General features: G+C 44.0%; 1 protein-coding gene across 1 annotated transcript in view; it reads right to left on the reverse strand.

Moving 5' to 3' along the window:
• Positions 1-20,389, reverse strand: part of unc13a (unc-13 homolog A (C. elegans)) — a 42,671-nt gene extending 22,282 nt beyond the window's left edge. Inside the window, exons 1-17 of the mRNA XM_071532225.1 lie at positions 20,368-20,389; positions 15,142-15,171; positions 14,912-15,011; positions 12,220-12,337; positions 10,918-11,041; positions 10,471-10,541; positions 10,029-10,083; positions 9,104-9,133; positions 8,313-8,508; positions 7,209-7,328; positions 4,578-5,387; positions 4,247-4,340; positions 3,064-3,110; positions 2,653-2,731; positions 1,036-1,041; positions 675-749; positions 130-349 (exon numbers count right to left, since the gene is read on the reverse strand). Coding sequence (XP_071388326.1) covers positions 130-349; positions 675-749; positions 1,036-1,041; positions 2,653-2,731; positions 3,064-3,110; positions 4,247-4,340; positions 4,578-5,387; positions 7,209-7,328; positions 8,313-8,508; positions 9,104-9,133; positions 10,029-10,083; positions 10,471-10,541; positions 10,918-11,041; positions 12,220-12,337; positions 14,912-15,011; positions 15,142-15,171; positions 20,368-20,389 — 2,197 coding nt within the window. The remainder of the gene's footprint in view (positions 1-129; positions 350-674; positions 750-1,035; positions 1,042-2,652; positions 2,732-3,063; positions 3,111-4,246; positions 4,341-4,577; positions 5,388-7,208; positions 7,329-8,312; positions 8,509-9,103; positions 9,134-10,028; positions 10,084-10,470; positions 10,542-10,917; positions 11,042-12,219; positions 12,338-14,911; positions 15,012-15,141; positions 15,172-20,367) is intronic.
• Between the last annotated feature and the right edge of the window lie 294 nt (positions 20,390-20,683).

The following is a 20,683-nucleotide window of genomic DNA, read 5'->3' on the forward strand; positions in this document are numbered from 1 at the left end:
TTAGGATAAATACATTAGCATACTTGTTATCCAGCCTTTTTATACATTGAATATTGGTGCTTATATGTCAGCATAATACTACTTGTTTGCAAGCTAAACTGGAGTGATCTTTTCTAGCATGTCTCTTACTTTGCAGACAGTCAGCATTGAGCAGATCCTGGCACTTCTCGTGGCATTTGACTCCACACTCGGTGCAGCGCATGCCCTGGCGAGCGATACCCCACAGCAGCCCCTCACACTCGTAGCAGTAAGTAGGGGTGGTGGCTGTCCACACCTCGAAGTTGTGCGGGGTGGTGCAGGAGATGGGATAGATGAGAGCCTGGAGGGTCTTCTTATAGACATGGCTCTTCTACAGGGGAATAGAAGAGAGAGTGGAAATACCCTGCAGAGCTGTCATTTCTCCTTCTAGTGTTTCTTCTAATATTTCTTCTGTCAGAATAAAGCATCGCAGGTGTGGGCATGCTAGAAAGGTTTTTGGTACAGTGTAAGATAATAATAATAATATCTTTATCTATATAGTACTTTTCAAGCTTACAGCACAAAGTACTTCACAGAAAGAGCCGGTAAAATAAGCAGATGGTTAATAAACGAAAGCAGGTAAAAGAAGAAAAGTAAAATCCAGGAATTGATATTTGTTTTGAATTCATTTTGTAAATGAGGACTGAGGTACTGACCAGTTCTTCGTTATGCAGGGTGCTGGACGTCAGCGCTGAGGTGATGCCTGCCTTCCTTGAGTTCTGAACCAAAGACTGAGGGACGGGAGAGGGAGGGGTCAGTTTCTCCTGGCTCACACTTCAATATCTTTTCTGCTTTCTTTTAATCAAGACAAATCTCAGTGTAGCCTATGAGGCCGGTGTGTATTATTACAGTCTGTCTGGCAATGTTCTCCTGAATGGTTACAACAAACTAGAGATGACAGCTGTAGAATTTAAAGTGCTTCCTTCCACGAGAGTGCTCAATTTACTGGTGGGACAAGAAAACTAGTATACCCTCACAACATAAGTGTCTCTATGGCAAATAGTGTTGGTTACTTACCATAGCCTATGGCAGCAAAAGTGAAGGAGGGAGGAACAATGGAGAGGTTTAATGTTAGAAAAGGGCATAATGAGGAAGGAATTTACAGACAATTGAAAACGCAGTGGGGAGATTCCACAAATTGATGCATTCATTCTGCTAATCCTGAGTCCTGAAGCACAGTTATCACAATCACAACCTTGATGGACATTCATGATAAAAACTAAACCACTAAAACAGTTTGCACGCCCTTAACATGGGGGAAATCAACATGCCAAAATGGTAAACCTACTGCCTGAACAATAAGGTGCTTGGTTGAGGAGTATGCATCATTAAAGCAGAGGAAGAGAGTTGTGGAACCTTGGAGTCATAAATCATCTGAAAGGGGAAGAGGCCACTGATGTGTCCAGACTTCAGTGTCTGATCTCTGAATGAATTAGTCTGTGTTTGCTGCTCATCCAGACGGAGCCCCACTCCGTCCAACCCATTACCTGGGAAACTCTGACAATTTATGAGTGTGTGTGTATGTGAGGGAGAGAGAGAGGGAAGGGGGAGAGAGAGAGAGAGAGAGAGGGGAAGAGAAATGTAGGAGTGCCTGCCTGTGTCTGTCTGTGTGTCTGAGCAGTTGCGTCGGTGTGTAGTGGGCGTCGCTGTGTGACAGCAAGATGGATTAATAAAGACAGTCGGCTGAGCCATTTGCTGGTGTATGGTAATGCTTGGTTCCGGTGTTGTTTTGGAGAATGGCACAGTGAGCTTTGCTAAGCTCAGTGCCTGGCAGGTGATACTGGCTGGCTTGTCTCCAGCCTGTCAGAGCTCAGCCAGGGAAACAGATCAATGGGGTTGTTCAACGGAGGATGGAAACAAGGAGCAGACCGTCGATGTGCTGTGACTTTAATAACCTAAGCACCTGCTTTGACAGGCGAATACACACCGACACTTCCCAAGCAAATCTGTATCCATCTGCGGCCTCGGTGATTACAATCGGTCCCAACATTTTCTGACTAGACACTATTCACCTTTTCTGAAGAAACAAGCAAAGGTAGGTTGTGCTGATGAGTGGTTGTTGATAATATTGAACTGACATGTACCTGCTGCCGTCCCCACCCTGTATGGGATTTCAAGACGCTCATAGGAAGCCAAATAGGTTGCAGGTTTCTCCACAGGATTTCTAAACATCTCACGTAGGCTTGTCAGCAGTGAGGCAGTGTCACGGAGACATGGGGACGATGGCAGGGTAACGGAAGGTCTGTTTTTTGACAGCATCTAGCAGGCGTCAATGTCAGTCAGAAAAGACCCCCTGGCCCTCTAAGTCTGGACCCAGTGGCCCCTCAACCCTGGAGCTCACCCTCACAGGCTGTAACAGCAGGGCAACTTCCCTTCATACACGCAGAGTTGATGCAGGGTGGAAGCAGTGCAGAGAGCTCAAAGAGAGAGGAAGACAAGTAAAAAGGAGGGGGCGAGAAGCAAGGCGAAAGACCAGGAGGTAGAGAGAATAAAATAAATAGAGAGAGGAGAGCAGGGAATCAGAAGGTAAGCAAAAGGGGGAATAGCTACAGTAGATGGGAGTGAAAGAGAGATTGGCTGGAGAGAGGTGAGACTTAGTCAGGAGAATATTAAGCGACTACTGCTGAAACTCACCAGATCTCTGACCAGGGGCATGGCTTTCCTCTTCCTCAGATCTGGCATGCTGTCTATGCTATACAGAGCACCGCCCACCCTGGAGACAAAACACACACATACTGATTCAGCAAATGTGTCAATAAGATCCTCATATAGTAGCAATTATAAATGTATGTGACAGTGAATGCCTCAACAGCTCCCAGACATGATGAGCACTGATGACATTTATTTTTTTTCTCTTTCAGTAAGAGTTGTTAATTTGAAGCTGGACATGATGACCATGCTAACACGTTTCATAATTAGTTTGACAAAAATTTCATTCAGACACGAAAACAGTGGGCTTGCCTATGGCTCTATAAGATATAGATAGCAGTCTTGACCGTTGAGAGTCTCAGCGACCGTAGTAATTAGAGTGTCTTGATGACTTACCCTGCTGATAAAAGCAGAGAGGCAATGCCAACGCTCTCTCCTCGGGCCTGTGGAGAGAGAGATGAGGTGGGAAAGGTGGGAAAGGCAGGGAGAGCAGCCATTAGAGTACTGATTGGAACAAAAGGAGGCACAGCATATTATAGTACTGTACATAGTGCTTTTATATTGTCTTTTTTATTGCGTAACTAGCAAAATCTAGAAATATGGTATTCCTTGGTAAAGAGTCAGCAATATTTCACTATCGGGTTCCCTACTAGCTGCTGCTGCCATAATGACCACAAGTGTACCCAGAATTCACAAATGAATAATACAGCAGAAGTAAAAGGGGAGAGAGAGAGAAAGAAAGGGAGAGATGAGGAGAGAGGTGCAGCTTTCTGTCTTTCTGAGTGAGTATGGTGGTTATTGACGTCAGTGAGGCCTTTGTGTTTGAGAAGCATAGTAAAAGTGGATTACTGCCAGATGGCTATCTGTGTAATCATTCTTCTAATTCTATCTGCTCTATTATAGAAAGACATGTTCTTTGTCTCTCTGCCTGTTCAAAGAATGACACACAGCACTGATACTCACGTCACACTGATCCATAGAAATAGAAGTCCTAATTGGCATAAATGTCAGGCTTAGAAAATGACACTTAGCAGACTTACAGCAACAGTGGACAGCTTACTATATGTTGCTTGGCATCCATAAATATCTCTGAGCCACATAGGATACATACTCTATAAATTACTCTTAATTAGCACACTCTTGGCCACACCCACCTGAGAGTCTGCTCCAGCCGTGGGTTATCAGAATGGACAACATGCAAATCGCTACGAGGATGGCAAACAACTGAAAAGAAAATAATGAAATGGCAAACGATACAAGGGGTAAACAGAACCTATCATAACCAAATAAAGACAAGACAATACAACCCACAGCAATCAACAACTGAGGAAAAAATAGTAGGGCCAGTCAACATAAGCTGGAAAAACTACAAGGACATGCAGGGACTGATGCGACAAGTCAGAACTCAAATAGTAGACTTATGAGTTAAAGCAGGAAAAGACAACAGAGAAAACATATTACACACACTCTCACAAGCGCATGCATACGCCTGTATGAATGTACACGTTACGAAAATGCACAACCATGTGCACACACACACACACACACACACACACACACACACACACACAGACCCTACCTCTTGCAGCTGTAGTCGTACCCTGCTGAAGAGCCGAAGCCAGTTGGCCTTGGCCCTGGCAGGACCAGGCTCCATGATCTCTCTCTTTGGGAAGCTGACCGAATGGTTGAGGATGGAACAAGAATGGATGGCAAAGGAGTATGATTTTCAAAAGGTTATTTCTGTACAACTGCAGACTGTATGTACTCTATTATCTTATGTCCTGAATGTAATTATGCAGATCAATTACCTCGGACTAACATTTGGAGAAAATTAATTGACATTAGTAGGTAACTGAATTATGATATCCTCAAAGAAACAGACAGTATGTCAACAGCATTAGGGTGTTCACCTTGGAACAGGAGGTTCCTCTGTTTTCTCTTCAGGAGCAGCGGGGACGCTGTCCACTGCAGGCGGCTGCTCTGGGGGTGGAGGCTCATCAGGCTTGAGCTCAGGCTCCATGGATTGGGTATCTGGGGCTGGGACCTGCGGTAGAGCTGTGGTGGCGGCGGTGGTGGATGTGGTGGAGATGGACAGACCTGGCTGGGTGGGTGTGAAGGGAGGCTTGGTGGCTTCTGCGCTGAAAGGGGGCATGGTGTTGTCCTGGGTGACGGGAGCCAGACCGGGGGCCATGCTGGGGGGCTGGAGCTGAGCATGGGGCGGCTGCTGCTGGTGCAAGGAGGTCTGCTTCTCCAGGGGTGGCCTGGTGGAGGATAGGCTCTCGGAGGGTTGCAGCAGGGAGGGGGCGGTGCCAGTGGGTGTCGGGGTGTAGGGTAGCTCCTGGTCTTCGCTGAGCGTGCCGTCCAGTGGGTACATATCTTCATCTTCCTCATACGGCATCTCCTCCTCATCCTCATAGTTGTACTCTCCTTCCTCCTCGTACATCTCTCCGTCCTCTTCGTCATACAGCGCCCCCTCCTCGCCTCCGTCTTTGATGTAGCCTCCCTCGTCGCTGTAGACCCCCTGGGGCTCCTCGCCGTCCCAGCCTGTGGAGTCCTCCTTGCCGTAGCTGACAGAGGAGTGGCAGGAGTGGTAGGAGTCATTTTCGTCGTAGAACTCGGAACCTCGCAAGCTCTCACCGTCTTCAGGACCGAACTCCTCGCTGAGCTGAGAGCTGCCTCGACTCAGCTCGCCTGACGAGGCGTAACGACTGTCTGTTGGACTGAAGGGAGAGGGAGATATGGAGAACAGTTACTAAACACACAAACACACACAAGTGTAGGAGAACAACTAAAGAGGTTCCCAGACTTGCATGTTAAGGGGTTTGTCTGCCAGGGTGACAGTTAAGGAACTTGTGTGTTGGGGTCAGGGAGGGAGACAGCTAACCTATGGGAAAAGAGGAGTGGCTTTGAACCAACCAATCAGGAGACAAGCTAGTGTTTACAAATGCATGTGTGTGGGTTAGCTGGAGAGGTAACTGCAGGGGGAATCATCTTCTTAGTAGTGGGAAAGATTACTTGTGGATGCTTGTAGAAGATAGAAGGACACACACACACACACACACACACACACACACTCACTGACAGAAACACATACCACACACACTTGATCGCAAAAACTTGACAATTGATTTGCATATCTAAGACATAAATAGACCTAATCAAATTAAAGAAAGTCAACCTTCAAAAGTATGACAGACCCAGCTACGTAAGGAAGGAGAGAGAGAGAGAGAGAGAATGAGAGTGAAAGAAATAGCGAGAGGGAGAGACTGAGAGGAAGAGGATCATTTATTAGGCTGACAGAGGAAAAACAGTCTTTCTTTTGCAGACAAATAAGAGAGGAATATTTATTCAGAATGATGAATGAGGCTATTAGACAATGAGACGGGCCATGAGTCAGAGAGAAATATCAGACACATACGCAAACGTGCATACACACTCGAATGCGCGCACACAAACATACACACACACATACACTATCGTTGAGACTATTGATTACAGACGTGTTGGTTCAATAACGCATGGTGTAGGATCAGTAAGGGAGTGGAGAGTATAATGGCCTCGGGCTGCGAACCAGATGGAACATAGGGGTAAGGATGAATGGACACATGAACACTCAATCACGACTGTTACTCTACGCTCTTTCCTTTTCATCAGCTCTCTCACCACCCTCAACTCACACACAGACTGACACAGACGCTGACAAAGGCTTGCATAACATTTGATTCAAATACACATGTCTGCCTCCCTTCTCAATAAAGAAAAAAACAACGATAGATGGAAAAAGTAAAGTAAAGCCAAGTAAACTGTAGGAGGATGTGTGTCCTCTGTCTTGCCCTCTCTGCTATGGATCCATTACTGGGCTGAAGGTCTCCTGCTGTCTTACAAGTGGGAGGCAGATCTGTATAATTGGCAACTGTGGGACACCCTGAATTACATAGGGTTCTTCTCAATGTCTCACACATAGGAGAAGGCAGTAATAACAGGTTGCCACAAAAGCAGATATGCAAGCACACACACACACACACACACACACACACACACACAAGCTCTTACACAAACTCTGAACAATCAGCTGAACAATCAACCAACAATTAACCCCTCTGACTCTGACTGTTACGCAACAACACATACACGCATACACAAATACACACACGCACACGCACACACACACACACACACACACACACACACACACACACACACACACACACACACACACACACACACAGGCAAAGAAGTTGCATATAAAAGTTAGAGTTACAATGGAGAAGATGAGCATGGTACATTATTTGTTATACTGGTCAATTAGTCACCAGGAACACAGTATAGATACAGTAGATGCAGGAGCAGTAGATCTCTATAACGATATACAATATACATATATAGAGAGAGGGTACGAGCACATGCATGCAAGCACAGCGAGCGAGGAGGACAGGACAAGTCCACCACTGACGTCACAGCGAGACGGAGTCACAGGCCGGAGCAGGAGGAAGAGGAGGAGGAGGAAGAGGAGGAGTTGGAGAGGAGGTACAGAGACCCACCTATCGGACAGCGAATGCCTACTGTCTAGAGAATACTGACGGCTGGTGCGCCGGCTCGACCCCGAACCTGAGTCGATATCGCTGCGCCCGTTGGTGGCCGAGTCTAAACTATCATAGCGTCTGGTAAGAGCAGGAGGAGGAGGAGGAGGAGGAAGGAGGAAGGTGGGGAGAGGGGAGAGGAGCATCAGTAGAGCTCGGTGCAAATCTGTCAAAGAAAGCGCTAACCAAAGTGAGCCTCTGCACTGCCCCGTTAAGCTTCTGTATAAAGACCTCTCACTGATGAGCCAGGAAGAGGTTGTGCACTCGAAGGAGATTTATTTTACCCATCTAAATCTAACTCAAATGTGATTACTGGTGAATTAAAAAGGACAAAGAAAATCAAACTTTCTGCAGTATTGGATCTCACCATGCAATGCATGAGTTTTGATGGTCTGGCGCCTTTAAAAGTGTGTCCAGAAAAAAATGTTAACAAAAATCATTTTGTTTTCTGCAAAATAAATTAGTGTAGAAGAGAGATTACATGGGGTTTCTGATGCTCATACACTCACACATGCACACAAGCATGCTTGCATACACACACACACACGCACACCCATACACTCACAGAAAAGATAACCACAAAGGCTCTCTTCGTACATGACCTGTATACAAGAACTCTGCGCCCCAGCATGCTTGTATACACTGAGGCCAGGGTTATTCTCTAGAGGGGGAGAGCACAGTGGGACAACATGTTACCATGTACAACACAGTGAAACAAAACATGACCACTGGGAATCAGCTGTCTCAGGACTATATGCTAGGTGGATAAAGACTCAAGTTATTACCAAAGACATATTCTTAAGATTGTGAGTGGTACTACATTTTCAACATTTAACGGTTTTGTTCCTTGTTCTTCTTCCCTTCATTTCCCACTGAGACCAAAAGAAAGCCTGTCTCTCTGTTAGGCTTATCGATACTTTTGGACAGCTCCCCTGTGTAACTTGATGGGTGCACATAAGCAAGGAAACTCAAGTGAAAGAAACCACTCTGCCTCAGTTTTTGTGTGCATGTGTGTCCGTGCATGTGTGTGTGTGTGTGCCACAGTAGCTGTACTATGTTTGTTACCTCATGGCTCTGTGGTCGTAGTCCAGCTCATGGCTGTCTTCGTTGTAGGAGTGTCTGTACTGCTGGTGCCTCATGGGGTACTGGTGCATGGAAGCATTGGGCTGCGAGGTGGTGTAGTAGGGAGGAGGGATGCTGTTACTGGTCTCGCTGCGGTAGTCGCTGTCCCTGTCGTCCACAGCACTGTCTGGGTCCTCATCTGTTTGCACACACAGCAGGACAGGGGACAAAGGGAGGGCCCAGACAAGGTGAGGATCATCAGTCAGACTTGTAATCAAACTGTATTTGCAAATTATTCACACCATTTGTTTTAATCTGCTTGGATGGGGTTTAGGAGAATTCATGTGACAGGCAAGGTGTCAATCACTGAAAAGACTGACTTTGCTTGTTCACAACTTTCTGGTACCATTGTATTGCTCTATGTGGCAAACCCCACCCATCTGGCACCTAAATAAGATAAATCAAACCAGAAAAAACTTTGCAAATAATATTTGGAAGCTGGTTTGGTTACTGGTGGAAGACATGCTCATAATATATCTTGAAAGAATACCATTTTCATTTTTCTGTGATTTATTCAGTATAATTCAAACAGTTTTGCTGTCAAATCCATCAGCAGAATACTGATATGAGCTGCCAGAGAGTTTGGAGAGGATGAGAGAAAAAAAAAGGTAATATGGCAGCTAATGATCTCAGGGGAAAACTGCACAAGGAGATCATTACGTTAAGTGAGACATGGACAGTAAATACAAAATTACTCCCATAGTCATTAGTAGAAGTGCATGAAAGAAACTTACTTTGCTGATCTCCCCACAGACTCCAATTACCTGCAAGGAAATGAGAGGTTGGAAAAACACAATTGGGTTTGGGCCATAAATTAAATACACAAGCAGTCCTAGAGCCAGGTACCAACACACCAGAGTGAGTGAGAGCTCCGTGGCCTTGAGAAACAATCTTTTTAACGTTTAAATTTGTGTGGAGGAGAGTCAGTGAGTGAGCTAAACCCGTATGTGTGTGTGTGTGTGTGTGTGTGTGTGTGCGTGTGCGTGTGGGTGGTGTGTGTGTGTGAGCAGGGAAGAAAAGCAGGGGGCCCAGTGTGTGGGTTTTAGTAAAACCCAGACAGAAATCAGCTATTACTCACACCCTGCTAGCCTGTGACTCACAGCAGAAAATACACACATACTGTAGCATCTCTCTTTTTCTACACGCACACACACAAGAGAATCATGCCACCCACCAAAGCCTCTGCAGATGTGTCCACAGATTTATACTACACACACACACACACACTCATCCACCAGGTGCCTTTGCCATCATCAACCAGACAGACAGACAGACAGGCAGGGTGGTGTGTGTCTGACAAGCCAGTGTATGTCAGTTCACATTCATCACACATCTAGCACCTATAAGTCATTCTGCTGCTCGGGCAGGCCCGCTCGCCTGATTCGTCACGTCAGCTTTCCTCCCCCCCTCCCACCATCCTGTGCCTCATCTATCAGCCTCATTGCAACCTCCCGTCTAATCCTGTCCTCAATGAGTCAGGAGAAAGAAGAAGAGTCGGAGTGGGAAGAGAAGGAGAAATAGGAGGCATAATAAGGACGGAGGAGGAGAAAAGGCAGGAGGAGCAGAGAGGTATCAGAGAAGAGAAGTTAGGATGGCAAAGATGAAAGTGTAAGAGGAGTGTATGGATATTTTGTATTCGACTAGTCTGGAGGCACTCACAGCACTGTGTTGATGGTGCATGGAGTGGTCGCTCCTGCTCCTCTTGATAGGCATACTGAAAGAAAAAAAAAAGGAAACACAACAGACATCTCAGAAAAAAGGTATCCATTACTTCAGCTGAGGCAAATTACTGGTAAATGTATTGACTGTCTGCAAAAAGCCATCTGCCATTATTGGCAGCCCTTAATTTGAGAAATGCCATAGAACGTAATTAGAGAGAGAATATGGAAAATGGAGAAAGAGAGGAAGGAGATGGTATGGGGGGAGAGAGAGAGAGAGAGAGAGAGAGAGAGAGAGAGTGACCAACACATACGCACACACACATGTGCGCACGCACACACACACACACACACACACGAAAGGCATGAAAGTTTACAAACATGTAAACTGACAGGATGGAGAGGAGAGAGGGTAGAAAGCGAGAGAAGAATGATGTTCTTACGTCTTGGTCTCTCATGGCGTTTAGTTGTTCTAGTTTCTTGGCCCAGTATCTGGCCTCTTCCTCTGGAATGTCTGCAGCACACAACACAAAACTCTCAGAACGATGCCCTAGTCCGCATATTAAATATTGGACACTATACACTCAGTATAAACATTGGTATAGAGCCAGACAGCAAGCACGTCATTTTCTTTCAACAGCTTCATGACAACAGCAGGAGTATAAATATTGGTGGCAGTAGCAGTAGTACTAGAAGTAGTAGTAATAGTAAGAGTATCAATAATAGAGTATCAGTTGTAGTATTTTATCTTATTACTTACTCATTACAAATTACATATTACATATTACATGCTTGTAAGAAAGGGCTATATAAATAAAACTTGATTACACTTGAACAATTCTCAACCAATAATATTATATTAGTATTTTGCACAGTATGAATGGCCTGACCTAGTGGCAGTTCAAAGCGGGTGTCGAGCAGCACCCGGTGGAAGGTTGGGTCTTTGGTTCCGCAGATCTCATTCTCAGCCATGATCACATTGGAGTCCAGGGTGAGCCACTGGCCTGGACCCTCCTGCAGGAGACAGAGACAGAGGGGTACAGAAACATTACCATGACAACAATATGATATTAAATATGCCATTTTGTATGCGCTTGAAGCTGCACCAGTCAAATCTCAATGTTAATCTACTTACAGCTAACCTTTTACTGTAACTGAAAAAAACAGCAGCCTATATTGTGCTAAAAATAGCCCCAACTATAATAAATGTGGAGAGATATTCCCTTGAGATGCTATCACTTGATCTTCATTTACCCTTCATTACACTCTGAAAACAGTTGACATGTTTCCAGTGCTTGAGCATTGATGGAGAAGACGATTCACAAGATATCTGTTCAGTGCATCTAGCTACCTAACTTAAAATGGTCATGTGTAGCATCACGAATACTGCAACGGTTAGGGCGTTAAACTCCTACATGGGCGCCAATATTTAAAAAAAAGTATGCACTCAGTTGTTGTGGGACATTCAAAATAAAATAAAAGCATCCGTCAAATGGCTTACATTAAGTTGTGGTCATTTTAATACATTAAAGTGCACAAAGAGTTAGGTGGACCATTTTTTGCAAAGTTAGTTGAGACTTGAGATATAGCTTTGGGTAAATCAAGGTGACATAGACTGAGTTTACATGGACACCATAATCTAATTATTGCACTTACTCAGAATCTAATATAATAAGTATAATTCTATTAAGGTGCTCGTGGCAAAAGAATGTTCTGTTAATACTCCAATTATTGAGTGAATATATCAATCACTTCTATAGACTACAAGTGATGTCAGCCTCCACAATTCCTTCCTATCCTAAACGGCACTCATATTGTTCACAAAGTGTTTCATGTTGCTGCCATTTAACTTTCCCGCAAATTTTCAGACTTGAGAAAGAAACTCACTCTTGGGAAATGGAAAGGTTAACCGTACAAAGATAATAGATGTTAACATGACCAATTCAACATATGCTGCAACTTGTAAAAACTGACCATAATCTGACTCCTCCAATCATTCAAATAAGCACTCTACAAATCCCTGACTATGGCCTTCATTAAACTAACATTAAGATTGATGTGTTTACATAACCCATATAGCATTCTCGTAATTAATTCACATCAGAGTGTTGGTGTGCATGTAAATGTAGCCAATGAATGCCAGGGTTGGGGGAGTCAGACCCGCAGCAGAGCCAGAGACAGAGGGAGTGTACCTCGTTGGACTGTCGTATGCTGCGCAGGGGGATCCATAAGGTTCCCACCATGGTGTCCCAGATCAGCCCTTTATTCCACACCTCCACTGTCAGGCCCAGATCCAGGCGGTTTATCTCACTGCTCAGGCGAAGGAAGGAGGGAGGGGGAGAGAGAGAGAGTGAGAGAGAGAGAGAAATGAGTCAGAGACAAAGCAGAGGAAGCAGAGTAAGAATTGCAGAACGTAGGAAAGAGCTGAGTGCAGACAGCGTTTTATACAGACACCTCGTAGCATAAAACGTCTTCAACAGAAACGCAATCTATGCCATCAGGAGCTGCACTCAAATCCAGTGAAGGATATGTGCTGTGATTCAATCTGCTGAGGGAAATGAGTCACTCAGCATGAAGACGGAAAGGGAGCGGGGGATTGTCAACTAGACTGTCGGCAGGATATAAGAGGGAGTGCAGACAGGAGGACAATGCAGACTATATTTCCATACAACAAACAGCAGTGAACTCTAAGCATCATTTTTCTCATCAAGCTACAGGTGTATATAAAGCTATGGTCAGGACTAGCCGACCATAATGTGACTACAGATCTGACTGGCTAATATCTAAGCTCTCTACATGTCTCTCATCGTCAGGCAATACCTCTTCCTCTTCTCTTAGACCCACTGGCTCTCCTAAGTGAATCAAATCCTAATAATAGCCACAGCTTTGATATGAAAATGCATCTTTCTCTTTCTCTGAGAGCCAAGGAAGTAATCTGGCAAACAGATGACTGGGGTGGTGCTTCATAAAAGAGAAAAGAGGAGGAGAAAGGAGCAAGAGAGAGACAGGGGAGAAGGAGAGGGTGAAAGATCTAAGGAGAAGGCAAGACAGATCTGTGCTGTTTTTTTGTATTGACTTATAGCAGATTAAGGATTGTTAAAAAAATGGGATGACATGCCATTTCTATCTGTTCTGTTTGGCAGCTTTTTTCTGCTTGGTCAACTTGCGGGTCTTATCAGCAGTTGTGAAGCCCAGATGGGGAGAAAACATCTAGACTTGAGAAAGGAAGAGAGAAGAAGGGAGCAAGAATGTCCCTTTTGGGCAGCAGAAATGCACCATGTGAATTAACACTCTATCTGCCTTTCTCATTAAAGATACAATATACATTATTTCACCATTTAAACTTTGGGGCATTTTTTTTTTTTTTTTTTTAACCATTGCAACTCAAAATATGCACGTTTACAACCAGCCTTTACACCCATTGCAACTGTAAACACACATTTTACAGTCTTAAAATGAGATAATGTCAGTCCTTGCATGACCATATAATAAAATTCAGAGTGATAGAATAATGTCAACAAATCAACAAATGACTGTGTAAACAAAGCCAGACGTAGGGACAGAGTGTTTCAACAGAGAATCACACCGCGGTCAAAGATTGGGGCTTTAACTGCCTCCCCGTCTCCCTGGCCCCCCTTTTACTCATCTATTGGCTCCATTCTTGCCCTCAAAAACTGTCTGCCTGACTGTACGCATATATGTACGGCAGCGTATTGATGCCACAGTGGGAAAAAAAAAATCGGCTCAGTATCTCGTTATAACGAGATCTTTTTCTCGTTATAACAAGATATTTTCACGTTATAATGACATCTTTTCTCGTTATTATGACATACCAACTTATCTCGTTATAACGAGAAACTTTTCTCGTTATTATGACATACCAACTTATCTCGTTATAACGAGAAACTTTTCTCGTTATAACGAGATACCAAGAAACTTTCAAATGCTGTTATAATGAGAAAAAAAATATATAGCCAAATGAGAAAACAGCCTATGGACATCAGGGAAATTGAGAATGGCTCGTTTACACGATTTAATCAAGTTGACTAGACTCATGGAATGAGACAACTCAGCAACAATCAGACAGGGGGTCTGGTCTTCATGTTACATGGATCCATACCATAAACACATATGAGCACGCACGCACACGCACACGTACGCGCGCGCACACACACACACACACACGCACACAATAAACTCTTACACACACAGTCACATAAGAAATCAGTATGGTGTTACGTCAACAACATATAATGGGATGCTGGATGGTACAAGCTCCACACTGCATCAACAATAAACTGCACAAACATTTCACAATGCTCAGCACTACAGCCAACTGGCTAATACAGTCAGCTCAACTTATCCTGACTCAGACACAGTCAATATCTCGTTATAACGAGAAAAGTTTCTCGTTATAACGAGATATGTTGATATGTCATTATAACGAGAAACGTTTCTCGTTATAATGAGATAAGTTGGTATGTTGTAATAACGAGAAAAGATGTCATTATAACGTGAAAATATCTTGTTATAACGAGAAAAAGATCTCGTTATAACGAGAAAAGTTTCTCGTTATAACGAGATACTGAGCCGATTTTTTTTTTCCACTGTGGCATCAATACGCTGCCGTATATATGCTAGCCTGTGAGCCTTACTCTACCACTTGCCTGCTTCCTTCCAATCTACCTGCCTAACTGCCAAGGGACATTTGCAATAGAGAACAACCCTTTGTCCACCTGGGAATAATCTGGGAAAGCCCTCCACCCATACTCCAATTACTAGTACAACTCGACGCAGGGTGGGAAAAGACGACTCATTACACAACGGGAAGGAGCAGGGAGGAGAGGAAGAAGAAAAAAGTGAGAGAAGGCAAGAAAGACTCACAACATGAAGTCCTGCTCCCAGCATGGCTGGCTGCCACGCACAGCGATGGTTGTGCTCTTAACATTCTGCACCTTCAGGGTCACGTAAGTGTTAAATTTCTCTGTAAAAGCAAAGAAAAATACAAACGCCCTTGGTAATGCTATTGAGTGTGTTTGTATGTTTCTGTTAAACCAGTTCAATAAAAACAAGTCACAAATGGATGGACCTCCACAGTGATGCCAGCAACTCACCTTGGGGTCCATCGAGCTTGGCTTTCTTCACTGCAAAACAAATTAAGAGAAGACAAGAGTCAGAGACAATAAGAAATCTGTCTACTTCTTGGAACAGAGCTGCAATAGCTGTTTTTCACACCTATCAGCTGAATATTTGCCACATTAAACAAGTGATTAAAGTTATGTTTGTCCAATTGTATCAAATTTCCAAAGGAGCCAACATCAAATATTTCCTGTCTTCATCTTGTGATCGCATATGATCTTTGATTCAAATGAATACTGAAGGACTATAAGCAGCTGGCCATTTTTCTGGTAGATGTGAGATAACCATCTCAATGAGCCTGTTCCCAAGCCTTTGTAGGGCTTATGCCTGCAGCTTCATGTGGCTTAAGCCAGAAGTCCATGCAGGCCTCTGCCGGAAGCACATGTGCGTGCAAGTATGGTTGGCTGGTGATTGACAGGAGCCTGGCATTTTAGAGGGAGGAGGAGGAGGGGTCTGTTCTCGTCAGCCCGGGCCTCTTTCCTCTTTGGGCAGAATGGCAGAATCTCAATATCAAAGGCTGCCTCTGTTCAGCAGGAGATGTCGGGATCTCTGAGTCACTCTGTGGAGGGTCACAAGGTAGTGGCTAGGGCAGGGAGGAGAGTGGGCACCTGCCATTTCTTCTCTGAATGATGTGTGTGTGCATGTCGTCCTGCATGGTTGACAGTAGGGGGTGGTGGATGAAAGACTGAGCACCGCTGAGGTTTGTCTGACACAATAGGCACGGCTCTGCCAAGGTGCCACTGCCACGTCCGCCACTGTGGGGACCTCTGGAGGTACCAGAGTGACTTTTAAAACCACAGTGACGTCAAAAGCCCATTCATTATTCATTCAATCCCGCACCCTGCTGATGCCATTCACCCCCATGTACAGCAGCAAGGCATTAATATTCAAAGTGCTGGTTTTTAGCCCCTGCTGATTGCCTCCTTTCACTGAAGATACATTTAAGAAAAGAAAGAGGAGAAAAGGCATTTAAAACATTTAAAAATCCGAGTTTGGGTGCCCTGGTGGCTCAGCTGGCTGGGGCGTGTGCCATGTGGCCACGGCGTCCTGGGTTTGGGTCCGGCCCGGGACCTTTGTCGCATGTCATCCGCCTCTCTCTTCCCCCTTTCCTGTCTCTCTCAACTGTACTGTCTAATAAAGCAGAAATGCCATAAAAATAATAATAAAAAAAAAAATCTGAATTGGAGCTCAAAGGCAAACCCTCAAAAAGCTTCTCTAAGGATAGTGCTGTGAAAAGTAGCATGTAGTCAGTGCTAGGCTACAAGCAGCGCCATCCAAATAGAAAGTGTGACCCACAGACAATTAACAAAGAAATAACTACTCCCTCCTAAGCATCAACTTATAATACAATAAACAACAACAATAAAAAGTTAGGTTGAGAAAGTAAAGCTGTTGGTGGCAACCTGAATTGATGTAATGGAGAGAAGAAGTCTGAATCATTTTCTGAGTCAGTGACAGCAAAGCAGGCATGATAATCATCGCGGACAAATTGGGTTCCAAAAATAGTATCACCCCAGCAAAGCCTTAGGACAATGCTTATCAGTTAAATATTCTGATTCATGAGGCAGGTGCAGGAGTAAGTGGTGTGGTGGAACATGTGCTGCTTCTTACCCAACTTCAAAGTGAAATCCCCTTCCTGATATTTTAACTGCTGACAGGGCACTCGCGCCTCAGGGGGGCAAGGAAGCTTCATTTCCATGGAAGTGATGAATATACAGTTGGCAAAGAGGCATTCGAATGAGTTATTTCTTTTCACCCTGCTTCTATAAATGGAAGCTAATTGACAGAAGCACCTCAACTGTCTATTTCTCAATACGCTCACCCTTGCCAGCTCTCTCTCTCTCTCTCCCTCTCACGCTGTGCTCTCCTCACCATCAGCCTGTCTGGATTCCCTCTCTCCCTCTCCCTCTCTCCCTCTCTCTCTCTCTCTCCCCCTCACTCAATCACTCACTCCCACACGCTCCCCCTGCCATGTGGCGAGTGTGCACGTGTGCTCCCTTTCTATCTCTTTCTCTCTTGCTCCATTAATCTCTCTGTGCAGCCGAGCGCGGGCAGAGCGAGCTGCATCCCCAACACTAAAAATAACCACTTCAGTGTGACAGGAGTGGATAGGGGGGTTGGGGGGTGCCGGGAAGGGGAGGGGATACTTACAGCTCACAGGCATAATACTAAACCAACACTGCTGCAATTGCACGGGGGAAGGAGTGAAGGGGTGTGGTTTCTGCAAACCCTCAACAGAAAATGTTGAGTCCCTGGCACAGCAATTACAGGATCTCATTTTCTCTTTCTTTGCTGAGGAAAATTGGACGAATAAAGTCACTCATGCCCTGGTGTTGAAGAGCTAAAGGGGCTTTTACTTCCTGAGGTTTTCCAATCAAAAGCTTACAAGGAGCCCACACTTCAGAGCAATTGTATTGACAGCAGGAACAACAATATAAACCTGTAGCCAGAGAATACGGTAAAAAAAATCCTCAAGATTATGACAAAAAAATTATTGACACACATGCACAATAAAATAAAAAACTATTTCCAAGAGTGAGAAGTCATTACTTCAAGTCTCTTCCTGTCTTCACTGCCAGATAAAATTCAATAACTCACCTATACCTGGGGGAATATATCAGTAATGTTGATTATAATTTGACAGTCATAAAACTACACAATAGGGGTCACTGTGATTTCTAATTTTACAGGTTCCAATTATGCACTAACTACATAAAGACTAATAAAAAAAAAGAATCTGAAAATGTAGGTGCAGAATGTAAAGACATTTCCAACTTGAAGCAATCAGCATTTCTGAGAATATATAGCCTGGGCATCGTGTAACACAGTATACATCCGTGCTATACATCTACTGTATACCATTACATGAAAACAAAATGGCCCTTGGCTAGCTGAAGATAATTTGAATTACAGTGCGATAGCTGTGTCACTTGACATGAAACTTGTCGCATGAGATACTGAGGAATGATGCAGAGGCATTACAATGCTTCGGTATACATTTATGAGAAAAATACAACTATTTATAGACTCCCAGTATCCCTAGTCATTATTACAGTAAGATAGCAGTGTGTTTGATATGGTAATAAGACACAGAACTAGCCAGGGAGGATTCGGCCCTAAATTATATTTATTTCTGATGTCGGACTTCACTAATGATCTGAAATACATATTTAAATAGTCTCAAATGGATGTTTGAATAATGCATTAATGAGAGAAGGTGATATTAATGAGGATGTCTCCCATGGGCCACTCATAAGAATAGTTTGTTTGTTATGATGGGGGTTATATTCTCTCACCCATGCTCATTCACTCTTGCTACAGGGTATGGCAGTAATAGGATGGTCACCAGATCTGAATTGGCCAGCTTCTCTGACATTGCCTATCATTTCAAAGCCTATATCCAACAGGACGAGGCACGGCAGTAGGGTATACACACATCTGTGACCACACAGTGTCATATTAGCTTTTGCAATGCCTATACCTAAAACCCTGAGTAAAGGATCAGCCTACATCATCTTAGCATGCAGACCAAAGTGAAAAAATATGGTCACTATCCACTTTATCCTCCTAGTCTTCTCATACCTACCATGAATAAACATGATACCAATATGAACATAGCTCCAGGCCTATAACGGAGTGTATGTAAACTGATGAGAAAGAAGCAGAAACAGCAGAAGCCAAAACTACCACTGGGGTTGCTATGCCAACAAAGCTTCAGGACATGAAGGGACCACCAACGAGTCTCAATCCTGACATCTGTGCAATCAGCTTGCAGCTCCAGCACAAACACCACACCACCACCACAAGCCTGCTCCAGTCTCTCCCTAAATCTGGAGAAGCTTGGAGGATTGCTATTCCGCCTTTCCTTTCCTTTCCTGCACCCTGATAAAACCGGTGTCTTTATAACCGGAAGAGAGGGAACAGTCCTTTTGTCAACACTGGTGCCTGTCACAGCGGCACACCGGCATTTGGACTGATTCTGAATGACAGGCAGACAGTGAGTCAAATGGCCTTGTCTAGGTGGGTATCTACCTGTCAATTGGCTTAAATCAATCAAAAGCAGTATCATTTCCAGGCTTGTCATCATCCTGTTTGTGTTCACTTCTTACAGTAAGTGAATTGTTACATCTGAGTGCTTGACACCAATACACAGATGAGGTCAAAGCCCTGGAGACCAGATCTCTCTTGGCTCCACTTTCTGCATGTTTCTCTGGAGAAATACATCACAGACAAACAACTAGGCTTCACCAAAAAAATGACATGCTCACCATTAATTATATTGACTAAAACATATTCAGTGAGCAACTATAGAGCCACTACAGTTGAATATAAGGAGTCTGTTCCTGGTATACAGTAGAATGACTGGAAATGGTACCTTGGATGCCACTTGGGGGAATTGTAATTTCTTAAAAACAAAAGGTTGTGGTTGTTATTTATTACCTTATAGTCCAAAAGCTTCCCCTTGCCAGTCAATAGGAGAAAACACGCAAATGTATTAAAGAATTGTATAGCCAATCACGTGGTTTAAAAGAAAAGAAACCCAATACAGTACACGCCTTTTTGCTCTGCGCAATTACGCATGAAAACTGAGTTGAAATGTCTGCATTTCGATTATAACATGTAAAAATCTGAGTGCAATCTGATTCACGGACAGGTAGAACATAAAACACCTCTACGATGCTGTTATCGTGGGAAAATAGAGAGTGGAATGATTACAACTTGTTTTACTATGTTTGACAGCGGCTGCCAGACGCAACCCACCTACTCCATTTCTAAATCGATCCGGTTGTAACCCAGCCTTTGTAAGACTATTCTACAGAACCGATGGTCCCTTCGAGGATTCTGGGTGAATTCTTCCAAGCTAATACAGGCTTAATTATCAATGAGTCCAATCGCTTAAAAATAAGATAAATCGCCAATCGTGATTAAGTAGCCTATCGTTTCGCCTATTGTGGGCTATAGCAAGATTTACATTAAATTGGTGTTTTTTCCCCGTTCCAAATAAAAATACTGAGATTCCTGAATATCAACAATATTGCAAAATATCGATTACAGGTCAATATCTTAACAATTAAAAGCACAGAAAGCTGTGAAGATGCGACTTGAAGCAATTAGGCTGACCACAGCAGCTGGTCACGGAAACGGCCAGCAAGTCAACATAATCTCAAACTGCCAAAACATTATTGTTGTTTTTTCCTTACCTCCAACACACAGCAATGACATTTCTTAAATGCGCCTTTAGTCGTGGTCCAATTTCTTCACCAGCCTCCTTCCTTCCTTCAGCTAATCTGTTCTATAGACAGCCTTGGAGTAAATTGGTAGGCTTGTGATGGAGAAGCCTACCGTCGCTACTGGACTAGGCCGTACTACGGCTTGTCACGCTTGACTAAAATAAAACTCTTCACAGTTCAAGAGCGAACACCAGTGTCGCGCTCCCCTCTGTCTGTTTTTATGCTGTGTCTGGTTAAATTTACGACTCTTTATCCTTCTTTCTCAGCTCTCCGCTCCCCAACACAC

This window comes from Centroberyx affinis, unplaced genomic scaffold (assembly GCF_046629955.1).
Source record: "Centroberyx affinis isolate AG114_WGS23_722 - 3 ecotype Tasmania unplaced genomic scaffold, CSIRO-AGI_Caff_v1 ptg002177l_1, whole genome shotgun sequence".
NCBI classification, from domain to species: domain Eukaryota; kingdom Metazoa; phylum Chordata; class Actinopteri; order Beryciformes; family Berycidae; genus Centroberyx; species Centroberyx affinis.